Source organism: Pteropus vampyrus, unplaced genomic scaffold (assembly GCF_000151845.1).
Source record: "Pteropus vampyrus isolate Shadow unplaced genomic scaffold, Pvam_2.0 Scaffold617, whole genome shotgun sequence".
NCBI lineage: Eukaryota > Metazoa > Chordata > Mammalia > Chiroptera > Pteropodidae > Pteropus > Pteropus vampyrus.
In genome coordinates, this window is record NW_011889398.1 from 151,416 (window position 1) to 169,573 (window position 18,158).

Below are 18,158 nucleotides of genomic sequence, written 5' to 3' on the forward strand. Positions count from 1 at the left end.
TTAGGAACCAGGCCACACAGCAGGAGGTGAGCAGTGGGAGAGCAAGAGAAGCTGCATCTGTATCTGTAGCCGCTCCCCAGCGCCAGCATCACCGCCTCAGCTCCACCCCAGATCATCAGGGATTAGACTCTCATAGGAGCGCTGGTCCCTGGTACCAAAAAGGTGGGGGACCGCTGCTAACACATCTCTTCTATTGTCCCTTTTTAAAGTTTGAGTCTAAAAATAAAGAAGGTGCTGTCTCAGAAGAAGGGAGGCTGTTGATCAGACACAATAAATATTCATCACACCAGACCATACTCATATTTAGAAAGTTTGGAAAAAGTGTCAAATTGGATGGGGACAGAAGGAGTCACTGGGAATAAGGAGATTGGACTGGCACTGGATCCTACTAGATTGGTAGGAAGGGTTTCACAGGGCTGGGAACAAAGTCAGATATGTCCTAGGTGAGTTTGATGGGCCACATTATAAGAACGTTCATGTACAGGACGACGTCTGACTGGGGGAGGACAGGAAGTGGAGGGTGTGGATGAGGCTGGTTAAAGTTCCCTTTGCAGTTTTCTCGCTTTGGGAATAATGAGATGATGTTTGTCATTAGGTTGAAACTTGGAAACTTCTAAGTATTTATTCTTCATACTACATAATACATCACATTAGAACATACCTTGTTACCCTTTCCGCCTTAAGCAGTTTAGTGTTCTCAAATACATTTATCACAAACATTTGAATATGTTTATCACCTAAGTGAAAATATTTTCTTCAGGGCAGCAAATAAACAAGTTTCGGATATTCAGAAGTATGTGCTAAGTGATAAATGAATAAAAAGGAAGGACCTATTTTAAATCATAGTCTCCCTCATGAGAACGCACTGGAAGGCAAAGTTCTTTTTCATCTGAATATGACACTGTATATCCTATAGCAGCGTTTTATTTTTGCTAATTGATAAGTGTGCATAGAGACCTCCAGGAATATGCTTCTGCAACTTTTGTTTTTTTAAAGATTTGTTATTATTGCTGCTGTTTTATAATTATTTTATTTATTTCCCCACATTGACTATGTTACTCAATTAGAATTGATCAATTTTTGTAAATCTTTTATATTTGCATTTCCTCAGATTTGATATCATATATGAAAATATTACTGCATGATGTAGCTGGAGTTTATGGAATGACTGAATGATCTTGGTGCTTTGTTTGCAGGAATTTTATGGTGACTACATTGCTGTGAATCCACATTTGTTTTCCCTCAATATTTTGGGTTGCTGCCAGGTATGGAAGGAAAGGATTTTTTTTTTTTTTTTATTGTATTTATCAGGTGGGAGTAATCAAATTTGTAAGAAAAAATTAAAATATTTTCCCTGAATATATGTTTTTAACAAAAAGGGTCGAAACTGGGATCCAGCCCAACTGTCCAGAACGACTCAAGGACTAACAGCTCTCCTTTTATCCCTGAAGAAATGTCCCATGATTCGTTATCAGCTTTCATCAGAAGCAGCAAAGAGACTTGCGGAATGTGTTAAGGTATGGCAGTCTCTGCTCCTATTTCCAAAACATTGAGGCCATTCATTTCCTTATATTTCAGAAACTAAAGGAATATTTTACCTACAACCAAAGAAATGATGTGTTAGGTTTATGGCAAAGTAGGTCTTTGTAATTCAAAACCAAAAGACACAAATTAGAGCTAAACTTCATAGGTTTCATCCAAGAAATATTTCCAAGCTACTTAACTTCTTTTGATCCAGTTAAACTACTTGTAAAATAGAGTTTCAAATCCTAACTTCTTAAACAGAACACTACTGAACTTCACCAAGCTTTTGAATCTTTTTATGGAAGGCCGACGAAGGTGCAAAGAGCTGTCGTTAAATGTGATTGTTATTTATTAATCTCCTATTTATATCATCTCTATCTGCAACTGATTTGTTGACCAAACCATCTTTCCTTCTCACCCACAGCAAGTAATAACTAAAGAATATGAACTGTTCGAATTTCGACGGACTGAAGTTCCTCCACTGCTCCTTATTTTAGATCGCTGCGATGATGCCATCACCCCATTGCTAAACCAGGTGCGAACCCTTTGTTAGCATAACAGAAGGATGATTTCCAGTGGAATTCATCAACATGCAGATGCGGAAATGAGCAGCATGGTGCATGGATTTGCCTCCTATTTGCCGTTCTTGTTTTGCCTTGTATTTCCTGCTGTTTTGATATCACTATTCTTCTAGCCACAGTAATCTTTGATTCTTTCTTCTGCCTCATCCTTCCTGTCCCTTTCTGCCACCACCCACACCCCTAATCAAGGCAACTTCTAGGTTCTGTAGATTCTATTTCTCCAGTGTCCGTCTGTTCTTTTCCATTCTTTCTTCCATTACCTTGGTGAAGACCCTAATCTCTTATGGGAATACGGAAATAGTCATCTACTTAATTCCCACTTTTCATTTCTTCCCATTCTAATGAATTTCACAGGCACAATGAGGTTAAATGACTTTTCCAAAAGCACAGTTCCGATCCTGTTATTCCTGGCTTAAAAATCTTCATTGGTTCCCCTTTGTCCAGTGGGTTGAAAACAGACTCCTGAACTTGGCATCCAAGAGCCCTCACAGTCCAGGCCCAGCCTTGTGAAACGCACGGCTCACCACTGTGCGGATTTGCCACGCCGTTTCCGCCATCGGTGCACTCATGTCGTGACCTCTGTCTAAACTCCGAAATGCTTGGAATGCCTTCTCTTCCCGACTTTGCCTATCAAAAGTCGTCTTGAAAGCCACTCGAAACATCTCCTTAAACCTTTATTCTTTCAGTCAGACATATTCTTTTTTCCCCTGAATTACCGTGGAACTTTGTGTCTCTTATGTCTCATGCTGCTCCGGCCATGTTGCAACTTCGATTGTTTTCACTCTCCTAGGTTATACATTCTTTCAGGGCAGACTGCGTCTTACCAGTATTTGTTCTTCCGCAAGTACAAGCACAGTGCCTTGCAGAGTAGATGTTTTATTAACAGTGACTTTGAATTTGTAGAGAAAGGCACGGTCTATATTTAAGTTGCTTCCCAGTTTATAATAATGTTAATGCTGGGGAAGTCTGTGGCCGTGGAATGCGAATTCTCTATGATAGAATAGCCTTGTATTCCTAAAATTCAATGTAATATATGTTCACTAAAAAAAATATATAATATAAAAAATTAGAAAGAGAAATGATTGCCTATAATTCTGTTTCCCAAAGAAAAGTAACCATTCATTCAACGGATTTCACTGAGGACCTCTTATGTGCTAGGTACTGTTTTAAGTCCTGGAGATAAAAGGTTAAAAGATACTGTCTCTGCTCTCAAAGAGCTCATGGTCCAATGAAGAGAGAAGTAAACAGAAAATTTAATTATAGAGTAGGTGCTGATGGCAGTGGTGTGCGCGGGATGCTGTCTATGGAAGCATTAAAAAAAACCTCAGTTATTTCTTAATCTAGATTGCTTAAGATGAAATAATACACATATAAATAATTCTTGCATTTAGATTCTAGATTTAGAGGGTAATTTGCTGGAAAATACTTACTTTTGTCTAATGGACCTATGACTAAAAGTAACCCATTCTCCATAAATGGGGAAAAGGCAGAATTTGGAGATTTTCCTTTCCCATTTTACCAAATAAGTTCACATATGTAAGAGTGGAAACCAGTCCTTCTTCACAAGTCATATTAAGTAAAAATATAAAATAAAATGAATTCAGAGGCAAGCTTCTGAATACGTGTGTTTTCATCAACTCACAAGGTTTTTTCTGATAATATTAGTGTTCCCAGGATAAATATAGTAGCACTCAAATCTGCAAGAACACACTTCTCGTGCTGCAGAAAACCACAGAAGCGCACAGGAAATGGTACAGCTCGTAGCTGCAGTACCAATATAGCCCTATCTGTGAAGCCAAAAATATACTCTTAATTCACAGGCAAAAATTGTAGCTAATGATAGATCTAATTTGTTTTCTTTTTATCAGGAATATTAATCTTGCTGCCTTTCTTCCAAAAGTGTAAAATCTAAACGTATTTTGACTTTTGGATGTTTAATCAATTAAAACGACAATCTTAATGCTTAGTATAGCACAAAATATCAATAAAATTTGAACTAAGTAGAGAATCTCCATGTAAACTAATTACTAAGAATGTTATCAGTTTTTATTGGTTTTCCTGAACATTTACTTTTTCCATGTTTTGTCAGTTACCAATTTTTTTTTTTTTTTTTGGTCATGATTCTTCATTTAGTGGACATATCAGGCCATGGTCCATGAACTACTGGGCATAAACAACAATCGGATTGACCTGTCCAGAGTGCCGGGCATCAGTAAAGACTTAAGAGAAGTGGTCCTATCTGCTGAAAATGATGAATTCTATGCTAACGTAGGTGATTTTAAAATTTTTTAATTGATTTTTACGTTAATATTAACTTGTTAAAATGAGAGCAGGTATGGGATTTCATGTGGAAGGATGATAGAGGCATCGTGTAGATAAACTGCATCTCAAGGGATGATTTTATACTTTTAAAATTAGAACCCGATTTATTGACTTCCGCCCCTTCCGTAGCCCTTTGGGAGAACAGTAATGGTGGTGTTCATCACCGGTGCCCTGGCCGATGTCCAGATATGGTCATTATGATGGAATTTTCTTGCCTTTCAATTCTAACTGCTTTCAGGAGTCGTTTTCACTTCTTTTAAATTGTCTGAAAGTCAGACTAGTTGATAGAACTATGTTTCCAACTTCCTTTTTCACAGAATATGTACCTGAACTTTGCCGAGATTGGTAGCAATATAAAGAATCTCATGGAAGACTTTCAGAAGAAGAAACCAAAAGAACAGCAAAAACTAGAATCAATAGCAGACATGAAGGTAAATTGAACATGTGCATGGATGACTAACATACAAGACTTTGGACCTATTCATGTAAGCAGCATTTCTGGCATATTCTGGGTCTGATTTCTACCTTGATTCATTTTGCTTGGTTCGAAGTTATTTTCTATAATAGTTCTCTTTAGGAAATAATATCGCGAAAACTTCGTAATAAGCCATATACTTCTTTCCATTCTTCAGTCATATTTGGACTATTTAAAAACCCAGTCTGCTGACATACATCGGTTCTTCTCTTTTTAGGCATGACAGAATGCCAGTAATCAAAACCCGTAGATGCCTTAGTCTGGGCAGAAGAATAATCCTTCTTTTTTTTTTTCCTTCTTCATATGTGCCTATCCTTGGTCAAGAAATAACAGAACCCCAATTGATGTTTTTCCCATGGTAGGCCTTTGTCGAGAATTACCCACAGTTCAAGAAGATGTCTGGGACTGTGTCGAAGCATGTGACCGTGGTTGGGGAGCTGTCTCGGCTAGTCAGTGAGCGGAATCTGCTGGAGGTTTCGGAGGTTGAGCAAGAACTGGCCTGCCAAAATGACCATTCTAGTGCTCTCCAGGTATCTGTTTAGTCCCATTTGATGAGCACCTACTATGTGTAAGGCACTGTGCCAGGCAGAGCAAGAGATACAAAGGCAAGTAATCCTTCTTCACCAACATGGAACTTACAGTCTACCAAGGAGTTGAGACAAGGACACAAATTTATGTTTTTTAAGATAGCTACATGATAAGAGCCACAGGAGAAAAATAATGTGCAATTCCAAAGGGTCCAGGTAGTTAACTGAGTATTTAGGAGGGCCGCCTAGTCTACTAGAAAGAACACTAGACTAAAATCGGAAGATCTGGATTTTAGCGTTTGGTTTACCACTTACTGGCTTTGTGACCTGGAGCTGTTGGCTTAATCTCTAAGCCAGTTCCTCATTTGTAAAGTAGATATAATGATATTTATTTCACAGGGTTATTAGGAAGATTTTAAAGGATATAATTATATTAAAATGCATTATATAAGTATTTTTACTATTGAACATCTGCTTTTCATTCCAAACATGTGAATGCCTGCTATATGTACATACACGTGAGGGTCTAGAGATACAAAGATGAATAAGATACCATCCTTTCTCTCAAAGAGCTTACACTATAGTCAGAGAGAAAGAAATTTAAACCAGGAATTATAATACCATGCATAAGTGCTATTTTAGAGGTATTTCCAAAGAGACATGGAAATACAAAAGAAGAACAACTGTTCTCTCTAAGGATGAAACTTCTTAGAGCCTTTTAGAGAAGATGACATTAGACTTGGGTCTGGACAAATAAATAAGTAGGAGGAATGCACCAATCAGAGAACAGGGCGGGGGGAATTCTTGGCAGAGAGAATGCAGGCATGGGGATGTAAATAAATAAGTAAAATGAAGGAAGCAGAATAATTCAGTGTAACTGGTGCAGAGTACGAGATGAGAAGTTGTCTTAGACGAGCCAGAAAGACATACTGGGGCCAGGTTATGGCCTTGACAGGAGGTTGGGCTTTCATCTTAAAATAATGGGAACTGCCAGAGAATTTTAGAAGAAAAGTGACATAATCAGACCCTGGCCTCAAGAAATTTACAGTTTAGTTGAAGAGATAAAACTAAAGCACAAGAAACAATTAGGCAGTGTTTCTAGAAAATATTTAATCGAGTCAAAATTGTGATACTGACTGTAATACGATTGGAGGTTATTGGGGACAGTTTCTTAGAGAAGGTGATGGACCATAAGGAATGAATAGAATCCGGAGGAGGATTTCAGTCAGGGATAACAGCAAAAGCAAAGCTGCAGAAGTATGCAGGAAATAATAAATAGTTTGACCCGTTGAGAGTGGGTGTGAAAGAGAATAGGAGATAACATTGAATTGGTAAACAGGACCAGTTTATGAAGAAACTTATTAACAGGAATTTGTACTTGCTGAGAGAGGCAGAGAGATCCATCGTAGGGTCTTATATAGAAAGTTGATGTGATGAAAGCAGCATTTTAGGAAATTTAATCTAGTTAGGATGCTTTGGAGGTAAAAAAGCTGGTCAGTGAGGCTAGTAGACTCATAGCATTACCAGTAAAAATGAATAGGAAGGACAAATCCGAGACACATTTCAGAAGGAGAAAACAACAATTTCGTGACAGTTTGGATATAAAGATAACAAGACGGAACGAATCAGATCATTCCAAGGTTCCTGAGACATGACAAAACGTGGCATCACTGACAATGAGTAACCTGAGAATAAACGGCCTTTAGGAGACAGCCATTTCTAAGCCACTTATCATAAGAAGCATATTTCCTAATTAATAAGGACCCAATATTCTAAAACTTAGCCTCTTTCTTTCCCTGCTGCAGTTCTACTTCACTTTATAAAACAAAGCCAGCATGGTATAATGGAAACAACACAGGCTTTGGAGCCAGACTGTCCTGGCTCACAGCCTGTTTCTACATACCAAAGTTTTCTTTGGGAAAATGGTTTACTTTGCCCAATCCTCAGGGGTAATGATTTCAAACTTTTAAATTATGAGAGAATTCGATGAAATATGGAAAATTCTTCATATGTGATGGGTTCTTTGTAAATGTTGGTTTCCTTCCTCTAAGAATAATTTTTTAAATATATGGTACAACCAGAAGACAACAATCCACCGCCTGGCATTGCTCTAGTTATACCAACTTCTTTACTGGGATTTATAGTTATAGTTATTGGTTTTTAATTTTTTTAAATGTTTATCAAGATTTCCTCTGAAAACATCATTATTTTGAAAATCATAAAGATGCTATTTGCTTCCGTCGTCACTTTTGATTTTATACTTGTGTTCTTAAATCTTCACAGAAAACTTTATTATTTTATTATTATTTATTATTTTTTAATTGTTTTAAATTCTAATTCTCTTAAATAGATAACGATAGCACTCGGTGAAAAATATACAGTTAAAACTGTCTCTTACTAGTTTCACATGCATCCTTGCACTTACTCTGTGTATGTGAAAGCCTGTACGAGTGTCTTCTTCTCTTTTTATCATAGTGTATACATAGTTCTGCATTTACTTTCTCACTTAACCATGTATCTCAGAGACTGTTTCAGATCAGAACCTAAAGACTCAGTCTTCTGGATCACTAAATAGTATTCCTCTGTAAAGATGTATCACAATCTACTTAACTTGACCAACTTACTTTAAACAACACTACTAAAGACAGTTAAGAGTTATTTTGTAGACCTAATAGGATTATTTTATTTTTTCAATAAAATAAGTTTTCTCTTATTAAATGAAAACAAAATTTAATCCTACATCTCAATTTAAATTTCCACGTTTCTTTATCATTTTATTTTCCCTTTAAAACAACAGAACCAAACTTAATCATTACCCAATTTTACTATCTTTATTTGTATCTCTACAATATGGAAAGCAGTTAGAAAAAGTTACTGTAATGCCTTGCCTGAAATCTTATTTTTTGTTTACTCTAAAAGAAAGATAGTGCTTTTAAAATATGAGTTCCATTTGTGATATACTGTATATTTTATATTTTAAAAAGTTATCTTTTGAAGGTTTTCTTGCCAGTGGTCTTAGGGTTTTACACTGAGCAGTTGATTTGGGCTCCCCCATTATAAAGGATTTCTTTGGCAACGTGATTTAAATAGTCTATAAAGGAAACTTTTGTCTGATAATGAGTAGATGCCAGGGGCCTGACCCCTCGATGGGTTGGAGCATTCCTTGGCTTGACCTTAGATGATAATTCGTCATGAAGCCATGAATTGAGGTTTTTTTGAGTAGAGATGAAGTTTGCTTTATTGAATAGTAACTGTGACATGAGGGAAAAAAGCTTGTATGTTGCCAAAAAATTAACCTGTAAATTGCTGCCACTTCTAACCAGGTATTCTAGAGGCTAATAAAAATTTGATTTAAAGAGAATTTCACTAGAACCAAACTGCAGTCTACTGCCATTGAAATATATCCGTAGCTTCGGGAAAGATTCGCTTGATTAGTAAGGAAGGCGTTTTTCATACGGTGAACAGATCATCTTCGGAAAGTAAACAATATCCTCTTCGTGCTGTCACCACAGCTTTTCACTTGGAAAGAGAAACTAGTCTATTTTATATCCTTCTTTCCTGACCTTGGAGAAAAGACCTCAGATCATTCTATTAACACATTAGTAAAGACTCAATAAATATTTGTTAGAAAATGAAGAGAAAGTTCTATTTGAAGCGGCATGGAGTAGTGGTGAAGAGCTTGAGCCTTTGATGGCTTCAGTTTGAAAATTATTCTCAACCACTGAAGTCTTACTCTTTTTGTCTAAAAAATGAGGAAAAATAACTGTGCTTCTTCAAAGATTTTTGTGAGGCTACAATGAGCCAATACATGTAAAGCACTTAATATGGTACCTTATGACATTCAACAAATATTAACGGTCACCATTATCAATATTGTTATTTGATGGTACATTCTGTTTTCTTTATGGCACCCAGGACAAGTGTTTTTAGGCCACTCGTGACCTTGGATCTCTCCCTGATTTCAGAAGGTTTTTGTTGCTGTTGTTTTGCTTTGTTTTGTTTTGTTTTTTGTTTCTCATTAAAATCATAAAAAAATTGTTGGGGACACATAGAACTGACAATTTTACTTTCATCAATTAAGAGTAAAAATGATCCTTCTCTCTCTAAACCAGTGTTTAACCAGTGTTTCAGAAACAGTACTGAATAGCAGAAGATCTAAAGCAAAGCTCAATTTTATGTTGAGTAGTCATTAAGAAAAATAATACTGCCTCAAATTTATTTACCAGTCAGTAGAGTTGGGTGCTGCCTACTTCCTATCATCTTTCCTAGATAAAGTCTTTATAGTCCCGTAACCCTGTTCTCTCGAACAGTTAGAATAGACTCTTTTTTTTTTTTATCATGTCTGCATGTTGAAGGTTTCTGCCAATTCCATCTTGCTGTTCTAATCTTTTGGCTTATAATGCTGTTCATTGACTTACTACATTATCTACAACATCATAACAGATAACAAAGTAGAGATCCTGTCATTTAGGTTTAAATTAAAGCAAAAAATAGAAACTATCTATCTCTAGTTGCTGACTTCATCTGTAATTTTACAATGGTTTAAAATGTAGGTATGTCATTATAAAAGTATTTTCTTCTTGTGCTGCTTCATCATAGTTTTGGGAGAAGAAAACAAAAAAATAGTCATCCCAAAACAATAGAAGAATCTCTAAATATCAGAAAAGAATTGGTTTTAATTGAACTCTTTTGAGTGACTGTTAGCTCCTTTTTGAAACTTGACCTTCAAGGACACTGTTTTTTGCTTTTCTTTGCCTATTCCTTGATTTGACCTATATGAATGTTAGAATTCAGTGGAAGGTTTTTGAATCTTATAAACAGAGAAAAGTTTTCTGTTTTGTTCTTTATTCAGTCATTGTTATTATGTGATACTATGTTTCTCTCTTGATAGTCTCAAGGCTTATGGAAATTTTAATACGAGAAACCAAGAAGTTTATTATATCATTTAGTCATAATTCCAAAATGTAAATACCACCATATAGCACATAGCTGCTATGTAATTAGAAATCTCTCAGATTCTTTTTCTCCTCTTCTCGGGCTAGTACCCTGCAATCTCAATATAATGCATGCCATTGTGAGCCAAGTTGATGAGTCAAGTAGCCACGAGGGAAATAGTTTAAAAGTAAGTCAAAGAATAACATGGGAACCAGGAAGACAAAAATACCTTTCTTCTTTAAGGACTTACGTAGCTGAAAGATAAGAAAGAAAGCCTGTGCCTACAAGATTCTTGTCATGATGAAATATATCAATCTAGCCAGAACACTGACCTAAGCCATGGCTCAAAAGTAAGCAAAGTAGTCTACTCAGAGTCATCTCGGACCAGCTCTGCACCAGGTCCTCAACAGAAAGTAAGAGTCAAGCCTGGGACTCTAAATACCAGTATCAGATCTCAAGGAATAGAAGTAAATTCTTTAATGGGAGACAACCAAGTGAAGATACAAGCGAAGGCAGAAAGTAGAGAGGGTTAAAGCTGATTGCTGCACAGTCTGTCCCCGTGCCAGTTTTGTGGGTTTGTGGTTACTTGAGTATCTCAGATTTGCTTAAAAGTACAGGGTTGGGTCAGCTAGAAATTGAGTAGATTTAAGGTAAAAAGGGTGACTGCAAGAGCAGGAAATGAAACGTGCCTGTAAGAAAAGTGACAACATAGATCCCAGATAGATGTTTCAAACTTACGCCAAGTTAACTGACATACATATGAAATTGTGTGTTTTTACTTCATAATAATTTATACCCTGAAATTTCTTCATATTATAGTAGAAACTAGTGGAACATTTGAACAGATACTCTAAATAGGTCGTATTCCATGCCTGCTCTGTGGAAAAGGTACCACAAAATGAAGAAAACTAAGGAAGTTCTTACGACTGCAGGGTTTAAATCTGTAGAAGAGAAATGTCTTCCTTTCTGATTCCATATGGATGATGGTAGTGAAGCGTTCACGCAGAAAAGCAACAACAGGGACCCCACTCGGAACTTCCTACCTGAGAGTTGCCTGATAATCCCCCATTAGTGGGAACAGAAGAGCTCCTGGCATTGGAGCTGGTCGCTGCGAGGTACCGAGAGGATAGTGGATGCGAAAGCACCTTGTAAGATGTGAAATGCCATACAGATGTGAGTTATGTCCTCAGAATCCCGTGCCCTCCAAGGCTCTTGCAATCTTTCAGTCCAACCCATTTCTTTCTGATTTCCATATTCCTATTAATAGCATCTCCTCTTTCAGTCTATCAGACTAATTCCAACATTCTTTAGAGTATTTTGCAAATGTCACCTCCTCCAAGAAGTCTTTCTTGATTCCTCAGCAACCAAATATACTTTGCTTTGTCCCCTCCCCCCATTGTACTGATTTTCAGTTTTTGATTTTTGTTTTATTTTTTATGTGTACTTACGTTTCTGTTATAATACCACATATGTTTTCTGAAAAACCTCATATTCTGCAAAATCATGCACTAAAAATAAAGGTTATGGGAAATAGGGTTATAAGCAGATCGCTTAAAATCTATATAACTAAAAAAAAAATCTATATAACGTTGTATGCGGAGTCCAATAAAAATAATAACAGGCCTAATAAAAATACTAGCAGAGTTATATCTCTACTGTCACTTGTCCATAGAAACATACTCAGTCCATCCTTTGTGGCCTTATTCCTGAGGCTCGTGTTTTATTCATCAAGATATAAGGTCTCAAGAACATTGCTTCTCATGGAGCCTAGTTTCATCAAAATTAAAAATACAATATGGGGATAGCAATCAGTTTTTGGTTGTTTTGTTTTGCTTTTTTAATGCAGAGAAATACTTTGCATCCTTTTCATTTACATTTGTCCTTCCCCCAGATAGCTTCGTATAGTGGAAAGTACAGAGGTTCTTAAAACTGCAAAACCAGCTACTTCTTGCAGAAAACATTTCTGTAGGATTTTCATCTTTTTTTCTTAACATATTGGTAAAGTTTTGTCTTTAAAGAGGAAGCTCGTCCCTGGTCTCTTCTAAGTATTAACACGCTGGAAAAGTTATGTATAAACCAGTATGCCTTCTGTGTTAAACCGACGCCATTCCCGCATTCATCAACCTCATAGCGCTAAAGTGCATTCAGGAAGCAGCCTTTTTAGCACAATGGGCTACACCTGTTTCACTCCCTTGTCTGCGAACTCTCTGAAGACAGAAACTGTCCCTAACTCATCAGTGTATCCCCTCCAGGGCCTGGCCTAGTGCCTTATGCCCAGGGGAGAGCTCAAAAAGTATTTGTTGGCTTGAATTAATTTCTTCTGCACAATAAATATAAATCTTCACGTTATGGAAGTCCCTTCATGTGAGGGTTGACAAAACCCAAACATGAGTTCATCTAGCTTCCTCTGCAGGTCCGTTCCGGCCCTCTTCCATATGCTGTTTACATACTCATATCCCGGTAGACAACACTGAGACATATTGTTACATCTGATGCATCTTGGAGATTAAGCCAGTCCTTTGTAAAATTCTACAACTCATCTCCATTTCACTGGCCAGTCGCTCACACTAAAAGGAAGCACCAGAGTTTTCAAGTCAACTGGTCACTTCTACTGAAGCAGTAGAAATAGTATATGTTGTTCTTGTTTCAGCGAGGAAATTTCAACCTTCCCTACATGGGACCCTGGACCATCTCCACAAAGGAAAGGAAGAAAAGGAAAGAACTATCCAGAGCTAAATTCGTTTTTGTCCTAAAGCAATTATGATGGGAATTTATTTCATTATTTAATTCTTATCTAAGGCAAAAGGCATCTAATTGTGGTTGAAACAGTTACCGAACCTGTGACCACACATCGCCATGGTAGTAACTTAGGAACGCAGACACTTTACCACCGTTCAATAATTATGAGATCTGCGGTATTGTACCACATCACTCAGGAATGGGGGATATCAGTTCTCTCTCTCTTCCCCCAGAATGTAAAGAGGCTCCTGCAGAACCCCAAAGTGACGGAGTTCGATGCCGCCCGCCTGGTGATGCTTTATGCTCTACATTACGAGCGACACAGCAGCAACAGCCTACCGGGACTGATAATGGACCTCAGAAATAAAGGTGTTTCTGAGAAATATCGAAAGGTAACCAAGTTTAAGCGTTAATCCCACCAATCAGGAAACAACTTTGTTATTATGTTCTTACTCAGACAATACATCATACTGTTTTTATTCACATAAATGTATAATTCTGTTCTCTCATGTCTCGATTTCTTTAATAAAGTTATTTTCTTATGAAATGAGTTTCCTGATCCCCAAGTAATAAGAAGTTGTTTCTCTTTTTTTATAGCTCGTGTCTGCAGTTGTTGAATATGGGGGTAAACGGGTCAGAGGAAGTGACCTCTTTAGCCCCAAAGATGCCGTGGCCATTACCAAGCAGTTCCTCAAAGGACTGAAGGTATGACATCTCTGTGCTGCCCTGAGTGAGCGAAATCGAAGCCCCTGTGGCTGAGTGAGTAAATCCGGTCTTCAAAGCAGCTTCCGAATTGCTGCTGACTTAGTACTGTGTCAGTTAAGTGAAACTAAAGCTGACGTCCTCATGAAAGCTTTTCCTGTAAGTGCTTTCTATATTGGAGCAGCAGCAGCATTGGACCAAATAGCTGAGCAGAGAATAATGAGATATTTCCAGGAAATACCCAAGAATGAAAAGGTAGACAGTTCTGTTAGTCATTGTTATTTTACTGCATTTGTTTCTAGTTAAAGATTTGTTAGGTAGGTTTGCTTTGAAGGAAAATAAAGATGAAGCAAACAATCGTAGATCTTTTTAAAATACCGATTTACTTAAAATGGTCAAAGATTAGTTTTAATCTGCTAGCCTTTCTTATGTTGCTGAAATTTTCCCATTTTCCTGAGTGCGTCTAGTCTCCTTTTCTACATAATCTTTTTTTTTTTTTGTTTATTCTACCGTCATATAACATTTTCACAAAAGGATGAGGGTCAATGAAGAGATGATAAAGGATTTAAGCAATTCCATTTAAAAAATTCCTTTATAACAGGTAGCCTTAAATTATAGTCTTATTATGGGATTGGAACACTTCTAATTGATGCAAATAATTTTTTAAATTATTTAACCATAAAATTTTCCTCAAATTCCTATCCCATGAAACCTCTATTGAGTGCATGTCCTTTTCTGATAAGAATATCATAAACCGTTATATTGCAAGTTTCTCAAAAATGTCATAAGAACCATTTTCCCCTGTCTTAGGGAATAGAAAATGTGTATACTCAGCATCAACCTTTCCTACATGAGACCCTGGACCATCTCATCAAAGGAAAGCTTAAAGAAAACCTGTACCCTTATCTAGGCCCCAGCACACTCAGAGACAGGTAAGATATAAAGATATTAATAATAAAAACCAGAAACACTAAGAAAATAGGAAATTCAGAGTAATGTAAGGGACTACAATTACAATTGTGTTGTTCGACCCCTCCTTGCCCTGTCGTTTCAGTTCTAAGGTTCTTTTGGTTTTACACACATCAAGAGTAGATGTACATTTGCTTGCTAAACTTGAAACATTACTTCTTTTGGAATAAAGAAACAGGTGTTTTGGAGCACTCCAAATACTTATATTCTGTCCTTTACTATCGGACCAGTTTGCTTATGCCATTTAAGGTACAGTTCCATGGCATCTAGCATTTGGAGTTTCAAACATTAAAGCCAAAAATAGATTTGCTGCTTGATTGCTAGCCAGAGCAGGTTGTTACTATTTTTGGTAAGGACTAGACTTTGCCAAATGTGGCCAGCATACAAACTGAGACCTAATTAAGAAAGGCCATTTGTTACACAGAAGAAAAGGCTGGCTTTCTTTTTTGGGTATTAACTAAAGGAAGGAATTATCATTTTAATCTAGTGGTTTGTTAGTTTTAATAAAAACAAAACTCGTCCCTGAAATTTTAAATATATACAAATTCTACCTAGTTATAAATCAGATTTTTGTGTATTTTTTATTGGGACCACATGTTATAAAGAGCTTAAGTATGTAGCTGAATCCTACTGGATCGATTGATGTGAGAATTGTTACAGTTGGTATAATTCTTCTATAATTTCAGTTAATCATAATCTAAGAGCCTTGGAAGAATAATGTTTTATAAATATAATGAATTTCTGAAATGAGGAAAATATTTTGAGGTACATAGATGACTCTTTTATGTGATAAAGTACATTTTTTTACTTTGTTCCTTTAAAAAAAAAAAACTGTAATTTGGTAACAGAACAGGAAAAATATCTTTTAAAAAATCCAAGGTCGAGAGGCAGAACTTCCAGGGTCAAATCCAGAGAGAGCATTCATTCAGATAAACTGTTCAAGGACCTTGATATTAGGGTTCCAAAATATCAGCTACGTGGGAAGAATGAAAACCAGCCCAAAGCTGTTCACCCATCTTAGAGGCTTTTTGAAAAACAGCATAACTCCATTAAATAGCCTTCTAATTGCTAAGATAAAAAAAAAGTAAAAATATTAATTTTCTTATGAATTTCATATAAGAGTTACAGAAGAAGAAATGAGCTATTTATTGTTAAAGGGACACCATACCAGCGGTCCCCAAGCTTTTTGGCACCAGGGACTGGTGCTCCTATGAAAATCTAACGCCTGATGATCTGAGTTAGAGCTGAGGTGATGCTGGCGCTGGGGAGCGGCTGCAAATACATATGAAGCTTCTGCTCGCTCACCCAACGCTCACCTCCTGCTGTGCGGCCCGGTTTCTAACAGGCCACGGACCAGTACCAGTGCTGGTCCATGGACCAGTGTTTGGGGATCCCTGCCATAGACCACCGGAAGAGTTCATCGTGTGTAATTAGTCCATGACAGCAAACCTTTCTAATTTGGGTGATTCACTTTTCCAAACAAAGCTCAAAATGATGCACTTCCAACAAAATGCACAGTTATTGGCTGTCAGTATCCGTTAGCATTTGTCACTGTTACCTAAATAAATATACAACTAATAATTCAATTGCTTCATCCTTTTACATAACAGATGTTTCTCGAGTGTCTTAAATATGTCGAGAACTGTTGTAGGTGCTGGTGAAATGGAAGTGAGGACAGACGGGCATCTGCCCTCAAGGGACTCACGTGAAGGAGACAGACAGGAAACAAGTGAGCGAATAAAGGGTATAATTTGAATGAGATAAGTACTGTTGAGGAAATAAATAGGGTAATAAGCTACAAAGTAACTTCGTAGAGGTGGGGAGGGCTGCTTTAGATGGAGAGGGCCTCTCTGAGGAAGCGGTATTTAAGATGAGTTTTGAATTACAAGAAAGAGCCAATCACATAACGATGAGGGAAAAAGCATCCCACGCAGAGGGCACGCCAGAGCAAAGGCCTTGAGGAAAGAGAGCACTTGGCAAGTTCATGGAGCAAAAAAAAAAAAAAAACAACCCAGTGTGGTTGGAGCGCAGCGAGTAAGGAGGAAATAAGAAGTTGAAAACTTAAGTAGATGCTGGATCACATAGGGTCATATAGGCTTTTTTTTTTAATGTCATAGGAAGCCACGGAAGAGCTTTAAGCATGTAAGCGACATAAACTGAATTATGTATTGAAAGATTGTCTTGTGGGGAGAATGCATTGAAGGCAAAAACAGAAGCAGGGAGACCACTTAGGAGGAGGCTACGATAGTCCAGGTAAGAAATGAAAGTGGTCTGGAAAGGAGGCTGGCGGGACGGTAGAATCAGCAGACTTATGAAACGGAGTAGACTGATGGGACAAGGGTAAGAGAGAAGTCAAGAATAACTCTCAGGTTGGGGGGAAATCGAGAGTTGTGTTGTTAAGTTGCAGATGTCTGTTGGATCACCAAGTGGAAATGTTAGATACTGAATAGGGAGCCAATAGGATTGTGATGATATTTAAAGCCTTGGGACTAGATAAGATCACTTCGGAACAGAGCACAGAAAGAAAAAAGAAGAGAGCCCAGGACCAACCACTGAATAGAGGATGTGGGGCCAGAAATGGACACTGAGGAGGGGACCGGACGGTGGGAGGAAAGCCAGGAGGGCATGGTGTCATAAAGACCAAGGAGCGAGTGGTAACCTGAGTACAGTCTACTGAGAGGTGAAGACAGTGAAGCATCCATCAGATTTGGGAACATGAAGGTCTTTGGTGACCTTATTCCCCAGTTTCAGTGGGGTTGTAAATCAAATTACAGAGGGTCACAGGATATAAGATAAAATTGAGATGACAGATGTATACAACACTTTTAAGAAGCTTTGTGTGAAGGGGTTAGAGAAATTGGATGGTAGCTAGATGAGATGGTGGGCACTAGGGAGAGAGGGATTCTAGAGCATACGTGTAATCTGATGAGAATTACCCTAAAGAGGGAGGAATAGATAATTCAGAAGAGAAGGAAGAAGAGGGCAGAAGCGAAGTCTTTAGGGGACCCAGAGCACACGCAGAGGAGCCCTTCATAGGAGCTGAGGCACCTCCCTCATTTTAAGTTTGATGGTGAGAACATGGGGCCATCTTGTCTAATTGATTCTACTTTCTCAGTGAAACATGATGCCAAGTTATCAGCTAAGGTAGCAGGTTAAAGAGAAAACATTGTGAAATCATCATCTTGTAGGCTAGAAATCAAATCTACTAGGGAAACGTAAGCAGGACTTCTAGGCGAGATTGAGTGCCCATTAGACTTTTGTGGTCATTGATTTAAAATACAACCCATGAGCCTAGTTGTGTAGTTTTTCTCCAGCAACTTCTAGCTTAACTAGATTAAATGAGGAGAAGGCTGACAGTTTGGGTCCAACCAGGACTTGGGGGAA

General features: G+C 37.6%; 1 protein-coding gene across 3 annotated transcripts in view; it reads left to right on the forward strand.

The window, feature by feature from the left end:
• Window positions 1–18,158, forward strand: part of VPS45 (vacuolar protein sorting 45 homolog) — a 49,918-nt gene that overhangs the window by 6,382 nt on the left and 25,378 nt on the right. For 2 of the 3 annotated variants that reach the window (XM_011384684.2, XM_023525719.1), the window contains exons 4-12: window positions 1,197–1,265; window positions 1,380–1,517; window positions 1,949–2,059; window positions 4,239–4,373; window positions 4,745–4,858; window positions 5,265–5,432; window positions 13,337–13,495; window positions 13,701–13,808; window positions 14,616–14,737. In XM_011384684.2, the coding sequence (XP_011382986.1) occupies window positions 1,197–1,265; window positions 1,380–1,517; window positions 1,949–2,059; window positions 4,239–4,373; window positions 4,745–4,858; window positions 5,265–5,432; window positions 13,337–13,495; window positions 13,701–13,808; window positions 14,616–14,737 (1,124 nt within the window). The remainder of the gene's footprint in view (window positions 1–1,196; window positions 1,266–1,379; window positions 1,518–1,948; window positions 2,060–4,238; window positions 4,374–4,744; window positions 4,859–5,264; window positions 5,433–13,336; window positions 13,496–13,700; window positions 13,809–14,615; window positions 14,738–18,158) is intronic. The other variant, XM_023525720.1, reaches the window with a different exon arrangement.